The sequence below is a fragment of the Lepeophtheirus salmonis genome, chromosome 14, assembly GCF_016086655.4.
Source record: "Lepeophtheirus salmonis chromosome 14, UVic_Lsal_1.4, whole genome shotgun sequence".
Classification (NCBI taxonomy): domain Eukaryota; kingdom Metazoa; phylum Arthropoda; class Copepoda; order Siphonostomatoida; family Caligidae; genus Lepeophtheirus; species Lepeophtheirus salmonis.
Window position 1 is genome coordinate 2,906,857 of NC_052144.2, and position 18,818 is coordinate 2,925,674.

The 18,818-nt window shown below is 34.4% G+C and overlaps 3 protein-coding genes and 1 pseudogene across 7 annotated transcripts in view; 2 read left to right on the top strand and 2 right to left on the bottom strand.

The window, feature by feature from the left end:
* ClC-a (chloride channel protein 2) overlaps positions 1–5,611 on the top strand; it is a 42,196-nt gene extending 36,585 nt beyond the window's left edge. For all 5 annotated transcript variants that reach the window (XM_040724403.2, XM_040724402.2, XM_071893608.1 and 2 more), the window contains one exon: positions 1,611–5,611. In XM_040724403.2, coding sequence (XP_040580337.1) covers positions 1,739–4,666 — 2,928 coding nt within the window. In that variant the 5' untranslated portion in view covers positions 1,611–1,738 and the 3' untranslated portion in view covers positions 4,667–5,611. The remainder of the gene's footprint in view (positions 1–1,610) is intronic.
* A 2,586-nt stretch (positions 5,612–8,197) lies between these two features.
* On the top strand, positions 8,198–10,174 carry LOC121128894 (uncharacterized). Its single transcript, XM_040724488.2, has one exon. The coding sequence runs from the start codon at positions 8,733–8,735 to the stop codon at positions 10,056–10,058; it is 1,326 nt and encodes a 441-aa protein (XP_040580422.1). The 5' UTR covers positions 8,198–8,732; the 3' UTR covers positions 10,059–10,174.
* A 98-nt stretch (positions 10,175–10,272) lies between these two features.
* Positions 10,273–12,783, bottom strand: LOC121128893 (chitin deacetylase 1). Its single transcript, XM_040724487.2, has 3 exons — positions 11,598–12,783; positions 11,154–11,523; positions 10,273–11,085 (listed from the first exon to the last, which is right to left on the bottom strand). The coding sequence occupies exons 1-3, from the start codon at positions 11,871–11,873 to the stop codon at positions 10,379–10,381; spliced, it is 1,353 nt and encodes a 450-aa protein (XP_040580421.1). The 5' UTR covers positions 11,874–12,783; the 3' UTR covers positions 10,273–10,378.
* Positions 12,784–15,422: 2,639 nt separating this feature from the next.
* Positions 15,423–16,691, bottom strand: LOC121128895 (vacuolar protein-sorting-associated protein 36 pseudogene; annotated as a pseudogene).
* Between the last annotated feature and the right edge of the window lie 2,127 nt (positions 16,692–18,818).

Below are 18,818 nucleotides of genomic sequence, written 5' to 3' on the forward strand. Positions count from 1 at the left end.
TTTTAATATCCCAACATTGATTGCAAGTAATAATGACCCTTTAGAGCTCGAATTGGTGAGGTACAGTTTTCTTATGGAAACTGTACTGTGTACTGTCCTTGCAGTGATTAGTAATCTTTATTTTTATTGAATATAAATGCAAGTAGGACAACAAAAACACATGCTTGCAAAAAAAAAGGAAAAAAAAGAAAAGGCCAACTTGAAGGAAAAGAGAACTATAGACACAAATACAATTTATGTATATTCACTGAATTCATGAATATGTTGTACATAGTATTATTAATGAAAATACGAGTCTTGTTCCGTTCCTTACTTATCGCATTGTCAAATAGGATGTTGTTGCCTTCCTCTTTAGTAGAAGAAGTAGATATCCTAGGCTAATGTGTCAAAAATGAGATTTAGAGCTGATATTACATACTTTATTTAAAATCATTTCGTTGTAGATGGAATGATGCATTTATTCTAAAAAATTGAGACCCCCACTTTGCATACATTGTGAAAAAAAGGGCCTCGTATTTTTCCCTTGCCTTAGGCCTCACTCTCAATAAATCTGACCATAATTACTGGTGTTGTGTTGGCCCTTATCTATGACCGCCTACCAGTCCAATTCCACTTGTGGATCCTTAAAAAAAGATAAAATGGATCCCTTGTGATGTCATTAAGGGTATTTTTAGATTTTTAATTATTCAGTTTTATATATATATAAGATAATAGATTAAATTAAATATAAGTAAAAATAATTTATGTTCCTCTTATATTGAAAACAGGAATATTTTTTGCAAGATATGTGCTATGGTTCCTAAAGTGGGGCTCGGGGGGTAGTCAAATAAGTTTTATTATTTGCCTCTGGGCTTAACTTTAAGTATTGATCAAGTATAATTAAACATTATAGTATTACAATTACTCCATCTGACCGACCTAGGAATATTTTGGTAAAACCCATATACATAAAGTACTTGTTTTTTATAAAAATGCCAAATTTGACAATTGACAACAACAAAAATCATTGACAGAAAACCTTTTATTTTTGACAAATTTAAAGATCACGAGCTTTTAGTCAGAGGGTATAGCCCGTAGTCACGGGCTTTTCCCCTTATGAAGGAACTAATGAACATGAACCCCTTTTTTTGTATAAATGTATCAATATTGTCCGTTCTAGACGCTTTGGAGTCATCTATAATTGAGTTACTGAGTGATTGATGCAAAAATCAAGAAAATACAATATTTTTCTTGTTTGCGTAAGTTATATCAGGTTTTCTTACATGGAAACAATTTTTATTACATAGTACGTTTTACATAATACACTCAATGAATACTTATGCATTGTACTTTTGGGACAGGTTTTTTCTTCGTTATTATTGTCATCATCTATTAATGTATTTTATTTAAAACGAGTTTCTAATTGTAATTCATTCATATCTAAATAATATAAGGTTCGTTATTACTCTCGTCAAGTCCAACTCATTTTGTAAAATGATACTCTAAAATATTCCTAATGATTTTTTTAATTACAAAGACTTTTAAATAAATGACTTTTTAGTTTAATGAATTGTGAAGTTGTGACGTATCTACCTAACTTATTTTAATGTATAAATCCTTTTTTGTTCCAGAGTCTGGTTATTATTATCCTCAAACTCATTAATCCCTGTCCAACTTGAAGACAATTCATAATCAGCTTTACGTACTATGGGTGGTTAATTTATCACTGTAGGAGAGATAATTAGAGACACAACCAACTATGGGGGAGGTAACGAATAGACTCGCGACCGTTCCAGGGAACTCCTCTGGCAATAAAAGTGATGATGACGATGAGAGACAACCGGCCATGGGGTATCAACAAACCCTTATGTATGGGCGATACTCTCGATCTCTTGGAGATTATGCAAAAGAAGAATCAAAACGACTTAAACTCATTGACAAGCAAAGACAAAAGGAGTATCGGAAGCGAAAGAGAGAACTCTCTGGTAGTAAGAAGAGGGGAGAGTGCTATAGACAATGCTCACATTGTATAGGGTTCTTTTGGAGGCACACCTTTGCTAAAATTGGTGAGGATTGGATCTTTCTTGCACTTCTGGGTGTCATCATGGCTCTCGTCTCATTTCTAATGGATTACGGAATAGACTCTTGCAACAAATCCAGGCTACTTCTCTATAAACAATTGGGAGACAATATTTTTCTCCAGTATTTAGCTTGGGTCTCTCTTCCAGTGTTTTTAGTCTTATTTTCAGCGGGGTTCGTTCATGTCATTGCCCCTCAAGCCATTGGTTCGGGTATTCCTGAAATGAAAACTATTCTTCGAGGGGTGGTTTTAAAGGAGTACTTGACTGGAAAAACACTTATAGCAAAGGCAGTGGGGTTGACTGCTACTCTAGGTAGTGGTATGCCCTTGGGTAAGGAAGGACCTTTTGTACATATTGCCTCTATCGTTGCTACTCTCCTCACAAAATTAGTTACGTCCTTTCAGGGTATTTATGCCAATGAATCAAGGCAAAGTGAAATGCTTGCTGCTGCATGTGCTGTGGGTGTGGCATGCTGCTTTGGATCTCCTATCGGAGGGGTATTGTTCTCTATTGAAGTAACCTCAGTTTATTTTGCAGTCAGAAACTATTGGCGAGGTTTCTTTGCTGCAGTTTGTGGTGCAATGATTTTTCGATTACTCTCAATTTGGTTTAAGGATAACACCACTATTATTGCGGTGTTTCTAACGGGTTTTAAAATGGATTTCCCCTATGATCCCCAAGAACTATTTGTATTCGCAATGATTGGTGTATTTTGTGGTATGGGCGGAGCGCTCTATGTATACCTTCATCGCTGCTATGTTTTATGGATGAGACGAAATAAAAAACTTACCAAATTCCTTCAGAAAAATCGATTCATCTATCCATTCCTTGTTTCACTCGTCATTAGCTCCATCTCATTTCCGCCTGGACTCGGAAAGTATGCTGCAACAGACATTGGAACACACGCTCAAATTGAAATCCTGTTCTCAAACTACACTTGGACGAGTAGTCCAGATCAATTATCTGTTGACGAATATGCGCATGTCAAGCATTGGATCACGGATCATACGAATGTTTTCATCAATTTATCCATTTATATCCTTCAGACCTTCTTCCTTTCTATCATTGCTGCTACATTACCTGTACCCACGGGTGTGCTCATTCCCACATTCAAGGTTGGCGCTGCATTTGGAAGAATTGTAGGAGAGGCTATGCATGTCTGGTTTCCAGATGGAGTTCGCTACGGAGGTGTTACCAGCTTTATAATGCCTGGTGGATATGCAACAGTTGGTGCAGCTGCCTTCTCTGGAGCAGTTACTCATACTATATCAATTTCCGTAATTGTCTTTGAAATGACGGGACAAATCACTCATTGTGTTCCTGTTATGATTGCAGTGTTGATTTCTAATGCTATTGCTAGTCTCTTACAACCCTCTTGCTACGATTCTATTATTTTAATCAAGAAATTGCCCTACCTACCTGATATCCTTCCTTCAAGCTCTGGTGCATATAGTGTGTATGTTGAGGACTTCATGGTGCGTCAAATTAAGTATATTTGGCACGGCATGACGTTTTCTGAGCTAAGGCAGATTTTGAAGGATGGACGAAAACTAAGGAGCTTTCCACTCGTGGATAATCCTAATCATATGATACTTTTGGGCTCAATCCAAAGGACAGAACTGATTGTAGCCATCGAAAATCAAATTGGAAGTGCGCGAAGAACTGAAGTTGCACGACAAAGATATGAGGAGAGATTCATTCGTGAAAAAGAAAAGGAGCAACGAAAAAAGATTGAGACAGAGACTCGTAGACTTAGAGAGTTGGAAGAGGTTAGAAAGAATCTTGAAATGAAGAATAGTGCAAAATCTCAAAGGAGACCCTCACGATTTGGTGTCACTCCAGTGTCGGAGCAGGGTTTAGAATCTGATTACAAAAAGACGGCAGAAGAAGAGGCCGTGTCGTTGGGACTAGATCCTACTAGTCCAGCAGTACAAGCTCTTCAAAACCTGCCTCGAAAATCCATTCTTAAGAAAAGCAACAGCTACACCATTCATAATTTTCCAGGTGAAAGACGGAACCGGATATTGGATGAAGAAGAGGGTGTATATCGTACCATTTCTGGGCCAGGACCAGGGAACTGGAAATCCAATTTGCAATCCATATTCCGTAAGCCAGGCTCTGCAGTCAACATTACAACAACTTCTCCACTCTTTTCCGGTACTAACTATAATTCAAATTCTCTTAAGCGTGTGATGGTCTTTGACATGAGCCTAGAAGAACAAAAAACTTGGGAAGAGAGTCAAATGGAGAGAGAAGTTAACTTTGGTAGAGTACACATCGATCCCGCTCCCTTCCAGTTAGTTGAGAAGACATCACTCCTTAAAGTCCACTCACTATTTTCCATGCTTGGAGTAAACCATGCATATGTAACAGCAATAGGACGGCTCATAGGGGTTGTAGGCCTCAAAGAGCTTCGTAGTGCGATTCAAGATGCAAACACAGGCACTGTCTCCAATACAAGATTCATTAACAGTGAGACCGAGAAAAATCCCATGGAAAAAAGTCACTCTCAAGTCAACATCACTGTAGACTCAATGGACTCTTCCTATTCTCAATCGAAACATGATGACTCTGAAGAAAAGCTTTTAGATAAGAATGTGTCATAATAATTTATTGATAAGGTTAATTAGCCATATCATTTTCAGTATATGTTTGAGAAAATTAGGAATATCCACTTTCATAAATACTATAAGCTCAATCCATTTCTTTAATCACGTAAATACATGATAGAACAATTGTTGTAGCACTTTAGTGTGGCACAATCCATATCTGCTGATGTTGAAGCTAAAAAGGAAGATGGAAGAAATACAAAGTACATAATTAGTAATTAATTAAGCATAATGGCCTTATACATACCTAAATACATATTTAGTTACTTGTCTTTAAATAAATGAATATACATTCGTCCAAGACTCTATTATATAGAGTCTCTACTAATGAACCCGACAATTATTATACATAATTTGTCTTTTGTGACCCTCATTTTTCTGCTTTCAATAGTAATTAATATGTATACTAAATTGTAATTAATGTACCTCGAGAAACATTGTTAGAAAATGACGTTCCAAGCAAAACATACAAAATTTTCAATGATTGAATTGCATATTATAAGTACATAGTATATTTTTTTATATTCATCATCTACGAATTTGTGCTTAGTTGACTGTGGAGCTGAGAATTCACGTGCATTGCATTGTGCATTTCCGTGTTTACTTAATCCATATTTAATTACATATAATAGTTTCTCTCTTTCTTTTCAGGAGATTTTGTATTTTTACCATTTTATTAAGTATTTATTGCCACTTTATTATTCATTAATTATAATTGTTACTTCTGTCTTATCGTTATACAATATTATTATTCTGTTTGCTTGTAAATTGATTTCACACTCGTTAGTCGATCTATCAGATTAGATATAATGCCCCTTACTTGTCTTCCATTAAAAGAAGATTTTATACTTTTCTTTTTATAAATAATAAATATTGTTAAATATATATTGTAAGATATTTTTAAAACAAAAACAGAAATAAAAGATTTGAATAAATAATTAATACTGAGTCACTTATAATTTACATTAATCATGATTTAATTTTCCATGGTAACTGTTTGGTCAGCACATTTATAACCGGCATTTATCCATGACGTCACTATTACGTAATTTGGATTTGTATAATTTTAAACTATGATCATAAATCATAATGTCGTTGATATAATCATGGAATATATTATCTGATCCTTACATATGCATGAATTCTTCATTTTCTTGTATTCAAAGATAAGAAACATTCCACTTTTTATAGTAGTGACAAAAAGGTATATAACCACATGATCTAAGAGTAAGATTTCTTCCAAAGAGTTTATATTAAGCCAGAATTATAAATCACTATGCCATAACGTCACATGAGCAATGTGTATGTTTATTCTTAGTATTATAATAACCGGCCTTACATAAATGTTATCAAATTGCAACCTTATGTTTTATATGTGATTTGTTTATAATGTTTTTGATTCTTCTTCATAAGAACCAAGAAGTAGTATGTCGAGGATTGAGGGCCAAATTGTTGTAACTTAAAATTTACAAATATTAGTGGTACTCCATATATTTCATCCTAGAAGTATAATATTTAATGTACTTCAAATCATGAAAAATTCAGACTGTTGAAATCAATTTCTCAGATCCATTTTATTGTAACAAATTTGAAAACCCCATAAAGCATAATGAAAGACTTGATTTTTCAAACGTAATGCTGTAAAAATAAATATTTGAGTTACGACAATTTGGTTCTCAGGGTGATTCATAAGTCCCTACGACATATAACTTTATAAAGCTTGACACTTTGTTGGCTTCCAAGGTTTTAATCAAATATCCTTTGTCATTACTCGCTGTAAACTTGAATATGACATGTCTAATTCATTAGTTTTAGTGACATAGTTGGGTTGTCGTGTACTGATTCTGTTAATTTATCATAGTGTCACCTCGTTCATTTGGTCGCCCAGGTCGCTTTTTATTCATAATTATATCCCTTTCAAACAACTTCTCCTCCCACGTTCTAATAATACGAATGTCTGGTAGCTCACCATCAAATAAATCTCGTAATCGTTTCTTTAATCATCTCATTCCTGTTATGTCTTTTTCAGATTCATGATACCATACACCAGAAAAAATTCGAAACTCTAAGTTTTAGTCACTCTGGTCAGTCGTAATGGAATAATATTATTTGAAATCTATTGCAGACCATAAATGTTTTTAGTAGACCAGTTGTATAATTTGGATGATCATAATTATATATTTTTATTTCTTAACTTTATAAAATTCTATGTCGCAGGGACTTATGAATCACCCTGATAATATGAAATTCGAGTATATGAATATCGTCCCACGCTCTACAGACAATTTCGGATAGTTATTGAAAAAAGGACAGGTTAAAAATTAAGACAAGGTTATTTCATATTGCACAATAATAAAGATTGAAGTTGCTAATGTTCGGATAAAATTGATGTACGTAATTGAAACTTTGCAAGATAACAGATAAATAAATGTTTTAAAGTCCATTATAACTTTTATTTCATTCATTATACCCTATTTGTGATTTTGAAAACTATCTCAAAATGAGTTATTTCCAGCAAATAGTGCAATTAAACAAAGCAACGAATTTAAAAAAAAAATTAGACTGGGTGAAAGTTTAAGAATTTATCTACATTAAATATAAATGACGTCCACGAGGTTCCCCAAAACACTTTTACACGTCTTCTGGAAGATTTTCTCTTTCCTTAAATCGCCGTTTTGTGAAATACCTAGTATAATAATCAATATTAAATATAATCAAACTGGTTCGAAGTGGTAAATTTCAGTCAATATCAAATTTTACTTTACAAAAACTAATTTTTTACTTCATCAATCATCATTGAACACTGACTTTGTATGAGTTTACCATTAATAGAGTTTAAAAAAATATGATCTACCAGTATGTAAAAATAAAAGGAATCAAAAATTAACGTTGTTAGCCTGACAATTTGTAGAATATTTTGGAGAAAATCAGCATGGCATTCCGAAATTTTATTAGCTTTGCTGTGAGAGGAATGGTTTATACACAAATTCCACAAGCAGAAATAACGCCAATGTATATCCTCAATTCTACTCTGAACCCAAAAAGGACTTATACTAATAACTCCCAAACAAATGTTCCGTGTTAAACTCCGTCACGTACTAGTGATTACATTATTCTTTGAGGATGTCGCCTCAAGAAATATATAACAATTATAACAGCTATGTGAAATCAAAAATACTCTTCAGATACCAAGTAGAAAAAAATGTATTGCGTGTTTAGGTTATATTGGATACAACACTGCCCATTAATATAAAAACTCTGAATTAAAAAAGTAAATTTGATTGACACCTTGAACTGACAAAAAATATTGAAAATACATCTTATATTAATTCACAAATGAGTTTTACAAATAAAAATGTCATAAACTACTGTTCATCAACGAACGTGGACTTCTTCATCTAAAATATGGATGAAGTGGAAAGATTTTTTTTTATTAAATGTGCTATAAATTATTGAATGATAAAGTGATCCTGGAATATGGAGGTTGTGTGTTTGTAAGTTAACAGCTCCTTTGTTTACGATATGAGTAAAAAGAGAGAGAAGAAGAATTGCGCGCTAGCTGTGTAGAGTCCGGATACAATAAAACTAATAAACTATTGCTGAAATAATAGGAGGAAATAAATTCAAGTACTAAATTTGGGTTGTGCGCACGTCGTCAATGAATGAAAATGAAGGTGGAACTGGACAAAGGAGATTGGAAGGAGTTGGAGGAGCTGCGTGTGGTTGACCTGAGGCTTCTTCTGGGTAAGTATGATCTATCAAAAACTGGGACGAAGCCAATCTTGCTCAAAAGGCTGGAGAATTACCTTCAGGAACTAAAAGAAAGCGAGAAGGCGGAAGCGGCAGGAGAGACGGAACAGGAGCCACTTGTGGAGGCTGTGGAGCAGAAGGAGGAGGAGCCCGAGGAGCCGCGTCCTTCTGTAATAGAAAAAGTGGAAAAGAAGGAAGAAGAAGTGGAAATCCTCCCGGAGAGAAGCGATGTTGTGGTTGAGAGTGTGGACCCAGAGCCCCTGAATCCGCCTCCTGCGCAGTCTGAGAAAAGAAGTCCCTCTCGGGGGAGAATATGTGCGTGGAAGGAGAAGAGTCGCCTCTCATCTTAGATGCGGATGTGAGTGACTTCAAGGAAGAGGAAGGAGATGGAGACACGGAGGCGGTGCTCAAGGAGTGTGAAGGAGACGAGAGGAGGAAAGTGAAGGAGGAAGGGAAGACAAGCAAGAAAGAGGAAGATGGAGGCACGTCTCTCCGTTCCAAGAGTAGTTGTAGTCGTACTCAAGGAACGCATGAGAACTCCTGGAATCCTAAAAAAGACACTGATTCCTCTCTCAAAGGAGGTGCAATAGCACAAGACTCGACTCACCAGAAAAAAGACAATGAAGAAGTAAAAGCAAAGCAAGAGAAGGAGGAGAGCTCATCACCCCTCAACGGAGCCGCCGACCATGAAAGCACCGTGGACATCACCAAAAAGTCCTCCATGACAACCCCTCTTGCTAAACCCACAATTCCTTTCAGAAAACTTACGAAATCCGTATCCAAGGAGGAGAGAAAACCACGAACATGGAGTGACTGCAAACTACCCGAAGAATCAGCAGAAGCAGTAAGCACTGAGTCTATTAAAGACATTATTCCCCATTTGAAGCCTCTTCTTGAAACAAATACTTCGGTATTGGATGAGGAATTGGTGGTAGAAGAGGATACGTCCGGAATCATGATGGAGGAAGAGGAAAAAACAAAGACGGAAACTCTGCCGACTCAAACAGCAACGAGTACAACTGAGAATGAGAACAAACGAGAAAATGATGAATCCAAAGAGAACCACGAGCACACGCTACCACTATCACAGACTGATGATGTATCTCCCTCAAAGCGACCGCGTATTGATCCCCCGCCACCTCTCATTGATGAAAACGAAACAGACGTTCTCTTCATTCGTAACCTGGTTCGACCTTTTACTCTCACCCAACTCAAAGAGCTTCTCAAGCGAACAGGGAACGTCGAGGACTTTTGGATCAATAAAATCAAGTCACATTGTTATGTACGATTCTCTAAGGTGGAAGAAGCCTCAGAGACGCGACATGCCCTTGATGGAGTCAAATGGCCGAACTCGAATCCCAAAACCCTCTCTGTAACTTTTTCTACTCGTAAAAAAATGGAAGAAACAGCCGAAGAAAAGACCTCATTTGAGGCTCCTCCTCTTAAAACGGAACCAAAAGAAGCCGTTCGACCTTCTAAAGAAAAAGAAAAGACTACAACGGAGTCTAAGGAGAGTGCGAAACCCCAACTTTTGGATGATTTATTTAGAAAAACGAAAACAACTCCTTGCATTTATTGGACTGTAAACGAAAAGTCTCTCAAAAAAGAAGATCGGAAAAAGGATGAAATTGTCACATGAATAATGAACATTAACTTTTCGTCTTAAAAAAAATTGTTTAAATGTGTGATTTCTCAGGTTTATTTTATTCTTTATAAGTTTTTCTGTATTTGGTTAATAAACTCGTAAATATCGTTTGTTTTGTAAGTGTATATTATCTTCATAATTTTAAAACATGCGTTGTATTTTTAACCTTCTTTTATCAAATCTTAATATGATTAACTCAATACGCATAAACCTTAAACATCCTTCAATTAATCTGAGGTTTTATTATCCTAAAATTCAAATTTACTTATATTTATTATACTATATGATTATATTTTGCGATCAAAAAAAATTTCTTACACCCAAGGGTATCTGTGTGGACATTCATAGCACGTTGCCATATATCTGAGTGTTTCAATTCCTCCAGGCTCTGTATGTGGTAATTCACAAGTATGACCTTTAGAGCAGGGCTGAGGTCTATCATTATCCTCACAGCTACGTGCAAGTGTAATGGGGAGTTGAGAATTATCGGGTTCGGTCATCCAAATTAGAAGCTCTGTTACAGTCATATAATATACATCCTTCTGCGTAAGTGACCATGTTATAAATTTTAGAAGACCTTCGACTTGTGTGGGATGTGTAAACCAATTGGTATGGAAAGGAAATGTGTATGGCGCACGATTTTGATTATAGAATCGCTCAAAGTCCTGCTTCAACCAATTAAAAATATCATCTGAGCTCTGATGAGTGAAAATACATTGATCCAGGGAGGGACACTCGCCTCCACCCTCTTCTTTGACGAAATGAAGATTCAATGGAATTTCCCAAAGGCCAGGAAATGCTTTTTTGGGACATGAAGATATTTTACATTTATGTGGTATACTGTAGTCCAAAGTGTAGGGCCAAACAGGTTTATCCAGGGGATATGTTGTGACAGAGCTATCCCATACATATTCATCTTCTACCATAACTTCATATTGAGTGTTATGTCCTGGCTTTAATCCTGGTGCACGAACACCTAAAATATCCTCAGAAGGCACAGAAGAAAAACGCTTGAGTGTTTCTATAATGGAGAAAGGATACATATGATATTATTTGGAAGCATTTTCTTCAATTATTAAATTTATATACCCTTGAGAACATTTAACTCGGTTCTCCATGTAGTGGCGTTTTCATTTTGAAGTGAGGTTGTTGAAGTCATTGAGGAGAGAGCCAATTCGTTTCCATCAGCATATAGTTGTTGGATTTGTCTATAATTGGAATATTCGTGTCGGAGAAAAAAGGTTGCTTTTATTTTGCAGTTTGTATCTCTCTGTGTATGATTAAGCAATTTAACATAGTGGAAATAATTGTTTTGGTTAACTGCTCCTTCTAGCATAAGGAGTATAATTTGAGGTGGATTTTCAGTGGGTGCCTTCGTTCCATCCTTGGAACAATAGCAGTAGGGCAGTGCGCACTTTTCAGGATCGCATTTATCAGCAGCTTCGACATCCTCTTTAATCTTGCATTTGGTGAAAATATAATTAATAGTTTATAATATGAAAAGTACAAATTGTATTATTCTGAATAACTTACCTTTGGTTCCCCCTCTGGTAATGGACCACAGACAGCTTCAGTTTTGAAATTACAATACTTTCGAAGGTCATCCCAGTGCAGACCAGTGGGACAAATATTTTTATAGGCTACGAAGCCGTCACATTTATAAAATCTTCGACAAGTACAAGGATCTGCAAAGTTCCCGGTGCTATGTGGGCACTTGTATTCCTGTTTGCAAGGATCCTCTTCTTGGGAATTTGTACTAGAAAATAAACAAATTAGAGTCAAGATAATCCCTAGTTCCTTCACCCTCATGTCTGACTATTCAATTCCCACGAAGAAAATGAATCTCCTGCAAGCTCTATACATACGTGATGCTGGGTTTAATACTCAAAAAGAAGGATATTTAAACTTTATGTAAGTCGAATTTTTATGGAGGAACTTTTTTATAATTTCAAACGGAAATGGGAATTATGTCAATCAAAAGATATGCAACATTGATGCACATGAGTTCTTCAAACAAAATTCCGTAAGTCAGCCATTATCTTTTTTGCGCTTTTTTGAAGATTTACTTCTTACAATCCACAAGATGCATTTTCTAAAAAAAATATTAAAGAGAAACCTCAACCACTTTCTAATCTAGTTGGGTTCATATAGCTTATACTAATTTTCTTTTAAATAGCATTCTTACTAATGGATTCTATTGATACGTTAATATGTTGATAATGTGAGTTTCACTTAGCAAGGCTATCCATATATTTCATAGTTGTGGTTTTTTTTTCATCATTCAGTACGAGTAATCTAAAGTAGATAAATAAAATATATAATATTCCTCTACCTGTTTCTTAACAGTCAACCATTTAACGGTTAGCAACGCCGAGAAAGAACACCTTAAAAATAACCCATGATATGTAAATATGTTACTCGGAAGTAAAATGTAATTTTATAACAATATATGTTGTATATACACAGGATTTTTCTCAATAAGTTAGTCATTTTTTGCTTTGTTTGCATGGATTATACCTAATATCTACCAAAGTACAAACATTATGTAGTCTAAAAGTTAATACAGGATGATGAAAAAGAGAGTTTTTTCTGTGATCTGTGTATCTAGGTAATAATACCTATTAAAGAGAATAAAAAGTTTTTTAGCCTCTTTAATACCTATAAGCTGAGTCAACTCCGAAGACCAAATCTCAAGTGATAATAATAAGAAAAAGACTGCATTACAAGTTACACTTAAACCTCATTCATGCATAATCCATTTATATTACTCATAACATAAACTTAGTCTATTTACTTATTATTATTATGTATATATATCTTTGGAAATTATCAAAGTGTCCGTTTGTTTATTTGAAAAATGTATATTTTATTGCTTGAGTACGAATTAAGTTTAGAATATTTGAGTCCAACTCAACTCACGAGTCTTTTCAATTAGAGTCAGAGTCCCCAGCGCCCATTAATATTAAAATACAATGATATAAATATCAGTTTTATATAACAATAATGATTTTAAATAAAAGAAAGGATGTTTGTGAATCTCAATCTGATTTTTTAACTTCGAGTCCAAGTCGAGACTGAAGTCACAGTTACATTAGATTCGAATTTGAGTGGCAAGCCTACAACATAGCTAGGCAGTTTTTTTGTTTTCGAACGCTCTCTCCTAAGAGGCGAGAAAGATTTAGCTCCTTTTGACTACTAAACAGAGTGATCATGCAATACTTAGAAAACCAATTCGGGGTCACTATCGGTGTACAAACATTTGACTGAACATAACCGTATAGTACCGAAGAGTACATCCAGCTTGTGACTCAAGATGTTAGTAATACTTTCTATCTAATTGGTGTACATTTACTTTAAAGAAGTAAGCTCTAAGTTAGTTTTGGATATCGTAATACTGATATAAGTGGATGTTGCCTGTAAGTCAAGATTTCACTGTAAGTGGGTGGAAAGTTTTTTGTTATTACAAAGTGTTTTTTCTTCTTCATTGCATTCCATACTTATATCTTAGAAACCTTTTTCAACATGGATAATTGGGAAAGTTTGATATTTTGGTTTTTGAAGGTTTTAAGATGTGTAGTACAAAAACTTGAATTATTCATACTATGTATTATATCAATATGGTAAGATTTTATTATTGATCGAATATGACTCAGGAATTTAATACGTCTAATTTCAATTTTGAGGTCTTGAAGGTTGAGTTCTACAACGACCTTTACGTAAGAGAGCGTCAAAAAGGAAGCCAATTCCACGGTGCCCCGAATTATCAAAGATTTAATAATTAAATTGACAATAATTTTACTGAGTACTACTAATTTATCTTGCATACATATCTCAGATGTTGAGTTATGTGATATGTCACTGAATGTTACTCATTTTATAATCAGAGAAGGGAGTTGGACTTGAGTCACACTTCCGTTTCAATAATATGCAACTTCATATTCGGCATAAACTGTTAAAAAAATACTTAAGATTTGACTCAGATTAATAATAAATTACTTGTTAAGAGTCCAGAGCTAGGTGGTCGTACCGACTACAACTAGAAATCGAATAGCTGCACTGCTCATTGAGTTATAATTACTTAGCCAGGATCCAATCATTTTGCTTAGTTTACAAAAAATAAAAAAATATTATTATCTAATTCATAATACTTCATAGTAAATACAGAATTAATATATATATTATGGGCAAAATTGAATTCAATTAAATATAGGTATGTTCAAAATTAGTTAATTGGATCAAAATATTCTGTGTAGTGATAAGATCATGAATATTTTCAATTGTCATATTATATTAATTGCAAAAATAAAGAATGTTTTTGCGAAACGCAAGTTTATAATTTGAAAACACGAAACCTTTACCTATTTCTTCAGGGCTCATATTATGTATTCATTTACTTTTTAATTTGCTCCATAATGGATCTTATTACTTATTATTTGGTAAGACTGGGCACGTTTGGTGAAATAAATTACTGTTTTGAGATTACAAAAGGAAAATGGTTGTTCCGTGTCAATTTTCTTCTTTCTTAATCATTCAAAATTGTTGTGATAACATCTCCCTCTAACAAAGACTATGGTTTGCCACTTACCTTAGTGCAATATTGAATATAATTAATCTTATCATTCAAATGACTTAAAAATTACCTCCTCCGCCTGGATTGTAATTAATTGGATGATTCTATTCATATTACCTTGGAGTTCATATTTGTCCATTTGGATATCCTAGCCACACGATTTTTGATCCTCTCTTCATGTTCTGTTTCAAGGGATAGTTACTTCTGACCTTGTGAATCATTGCCTCAATACTCAAAAATACGAAATTACTCCAAATCTAATTGTATACTGCTATAAGAACTAATGAGATAAAAAAACAACAACAGAATAATGGACTTAAAGCCCAAGTGAGGAACAGGAAGAGTTCTCATCACCCATCCACTGTTCCTTCATTGAAATTATGAAGTCATTTTCTTCTTAAGTCAACTCTGCTTCGTCTCTTCCTCTAAGAAAAATATTTCATTGATAAGAATACTTCACTTTCCTTGATGTATATAACTTATCTCAACCATAATTCCATTTCTAAGGTGGAGTTTGTGATGTATAATGTATTTGACAGTTTCAATAAGAACTCTTACTCCCTTAGATTCGTAAAACAGACTGGCTTTATTCTAGTAAAATCTACAAATATCATGATTAAACCCTTAAGTCCTTAAGGGGAGACCCGGTCATATTTACCGTAGCTAATCGCTAATCTATTCCTCTCTCTCCTTTTTGGCTCGGGATTCTGACCCACGAGAGTAGAAATTATAAAATAAAATACAAATCACAAACTGGTTGAAACTTTTTTACTTAACTAACCCTCGAATCAAAATCTATTTGGCTAAAATTACAAACCATCTACAGAGTCATCGTGACAAAGTAATCCAGCCTTTTCAGCTGTAAAAAGTCTCTGCCTAGGTAAGCCAGCTGAAAGAGCGATCAACCTTGCTAATTTATCTGGTGTCAAACATGTATTTTCTTTACTTAAACTAAGAGTATCTTTTTGAATATCCTCAGTATTTTGATTATTGATAAATACAGAGAGTCCATAATCAAAATTCTTTAAAATCAAAGGTACTCCTGCCTGCCTCATGACTTTTCAAGGGTTCAGTAAATCTTCAGGAGAGAGTAATTCCATACCTAGAGCTCTTATTACTCGGCAAAATGCATCTAGGGTGTAATAAATCAATGTATCAATGTAATTGTGCCGGCAGCATCCTTCAGGAAGATTCCAATATAGTAAAAATCTCTTTACCCAATTGTAAATGATACTTTTTACTAGATTCATAGGATTCACGAGAGATAGGATCAGATATACCCAAACTCAAAAGATAAGATATAAACTGAATGGTTTCATCTTCGGTTATACCGCCTTTTTCTTTATCGAATCTTTGAAGATATGGATTTAGATACGGCAACCATAGGTTTGGTTATCTCCATTAATTGATCTAAATCCTGGAATGCTTGAGATATGGTAGAATTCCGTTCTTTGGCTGTTGAAGCTATTTACTTTTTGATTCCACTTATACCAGAATGTATTTTTTAACGGGGATGACTGTTCGATATAGATTTGTACTTGAAGATCTAATAAGGCACTGCTGTTGAGTAAGAACATCATTGAGCTTAGAATAAAATGATTTCATCCCTCTACTAAGAAATGAGAGTCTAACTAAGTCCTCCTTTTCATAGAAATCCTTACTCAAAGGAGATTGTTCAAGTGGTTGGTAGGAGAGGAAGAGCAATTTTACTACTCCTAAGCGAAAATGTCCCGCTTCTTCATCCTTTGTGAGCATGATGGATCCCAGATCCAAGGGTAAGTTTTCTTCACCCCAAATAAGGCGATGTGAAGTGAATTTTAAGGTTCCATTCTTATAGTCAGTTTTATCATGGCCTTGATACAAATAGACCCCATCCTGTTCTCCTAAAAGAATCTACCTAAGATGGGAATTATCCCTTCCATGATAGAAACGATTCATACTCTTTCCAGATAATTAGTGTAATGCTTGACCTGGCTTTATAGAATTGACCAAAGTTAATAGAATACAAGGTTAGACCATTATGTAATCGGGCTTGCTAGAATTTTCAATTTGATATATCGTACCGATTGCTTTGCATGGCACACAGATTTTGACAAAACACGCAACCAATCATATTGTCCATCATATCCCTATTGCGAGAATTTTTAATTTGATGTATCGTACCCACTGCTGGGTAAGAGAGGTAGATTTTGATAAAACACGCAACCAATCATACTTTATGACGTCACTATTAAAAAGCGTGGTGATAATCAAACATCATTCGTACACGCGTGATGGTATAATCTTGTATTTCTATTAACTTTGGTATTGATATTGTTACTTAAAATATAGAAGATTCTCATTTTTATCAGAGAATTACGTTATATCCTATCCTTCAAAACCAGAACTTTAATCAATAGTACTATATGTCTCGCTCCTGCGTTTTCCTCCCATTTGCTCGATGCCCATAATAGGCTATTTGATTAGTTGCAAACGGTGAATTGCATAATTAAAATGTACCTCATCAATAAAAAAGGATTAATTTTATAAATATAAATGAGAAGATAATGTATTATTATTTTAGCTAATTGACTATTTAGTTAAATGTTCATACTAGTTACTTATATTTAAACTCCCACACCCAAAAATAAATATTTTGTAGCATAAATTAAACTATATAATGAAGATTTTTTTTTCTCATTTAATTAGGCTTTTTCATTGAGACTACTACAGAAAAAGTGTCTGGAATCAAAATTATGTACCTATGGCAAATCCGTAGGCTTTTGAAATCAAATAAGTATTTAATGACCAACTAATCAATTGTAAGCAAAAAGCTAAATGACTTTAAATGAATATTTAATTATTATTTAACTGAATATTTTTGATATGTTGGATTCAATAAAGTGCAGGGCCGTAGTGACATGGAGGTCTGTGTGAACTCACCCCCTCCTTGAAGTATCAGTGTGGGAAAAAATAGACGTCCATCGGAATATTAAATGAACCAAGTTATTTATCTGAAAACACCCAATCTTATTTAATGCAACCTGATATCAGAGTCAGAAAAAATGAGATGACATTGGGGAAATGGGCAAAAATATTCACCCCCTCACCTAGGTATTATAAAAATCCTACCACAGGCCTTGACTCTTACTCTGAGGACTGCATGGATCTTTCAAGAGTGTCAAGAAAGACAACTTAGATTTCGTAAGTTATTTCACTACTTATGTACTGTTTTCAGGGGAGTAACTACCTTTTTTCTAAAGGGTATATATACATGATGAAAATTCTCTATAAAATGGCCATGTTAAAAAGAAACATAAAATCAACATGGTAACAATGGTGACAATTTGAAGACTATTTTGAAGGAGAGAAATAATTTTAATTCATTAGATCAGCCACAATTAGCATTGACAAGGGAAATGAAAAATGCCCAATTCTACTCTGTGTCCAAAAAGGGCTTACAATATAAATCCACAACAAATCCTCATGGTTATGCTCCGTCATTTATGAGTACAGAGGAATGTTCAATCAGGTTTTGAATTTAATTGAATCTATTTTGGAAAGGATGTTCACTATTCAGGAATTAAAAAATAATACACAACTGCTGAGGAAAAGAAAATTCATTCTACAGATGATTAATTCCAAAAAAAAACGGGCCTGCTAAAAAATTCACTGGATTTACATAATTGACCATTGTACATATAGCCAATAGCCATATTATCGGATTATATATGGTATATATATATATGATAATAATAATTTTTTTTTTTTTTAGGGGGGGTCTTCGTTTTGACCTAAATATATAGTTTTAATATTCATATTCCTCGATAAATATCATTAAAGACAATTATTATTTATTACAATTGTAGTGTCATATTCAAATGTCATTGTATCATACTATTAAAATACACATAAAAATTCGTTGAAAGAGCCTATAAGTTACTTGTTATGGCTCTAATAATTTGGCTTGATATCCATTGGAGGTATGTATTCCTAGTTCTAGATATACATCTTCGAGGTATTCGAGTCCCTTAAGTGACTACGTAATGCAGTCTGTTTTGTACTCTTAGAACAAGAAATGCAGTTCATGAAGAGACGAAGACCATCGTTCTATTACAATTTCTCCAATTATACTGAGCTTAACAGTTTTTTTGTAGCATGCCAACGACCAGACCTTAGACTGCCTCCCCGAATTTCCTCTGGTT

Excerpts from the sequence above, each read along its gene's own strand:
- LOC121128894 (XM_040724488.2), top strand. The coding sequence starts at position 8,733 with ATGTGCGTGGAAGGAGAAGAGTCGCCTCTCATCTTAGATGCGGATGTG.
- LOC121128893 (XM_040724487.2), bottom strand. The coding sequence starts at position 11,873 with ATGAGGGTGAAGGAACTAGGGATTATCTTGACTCTAATTTGTTTATTT. Across the intron at positions 11,524-11,597 it reads TACCAGAGGGGGAACCAAAG|ATTAAAGAGGATGTCGAAGC; the intron begins GTAAGTTATTCA and ends ACCAAATGCAAG. Across the intron at positions 11,086-11,153 it reads CGAGTTAAATGTTCTCAAGG|AAACACTCAAGCGTTTTTCT; the intron begins GTATATAAATTT and ends TCTCCATTATAG.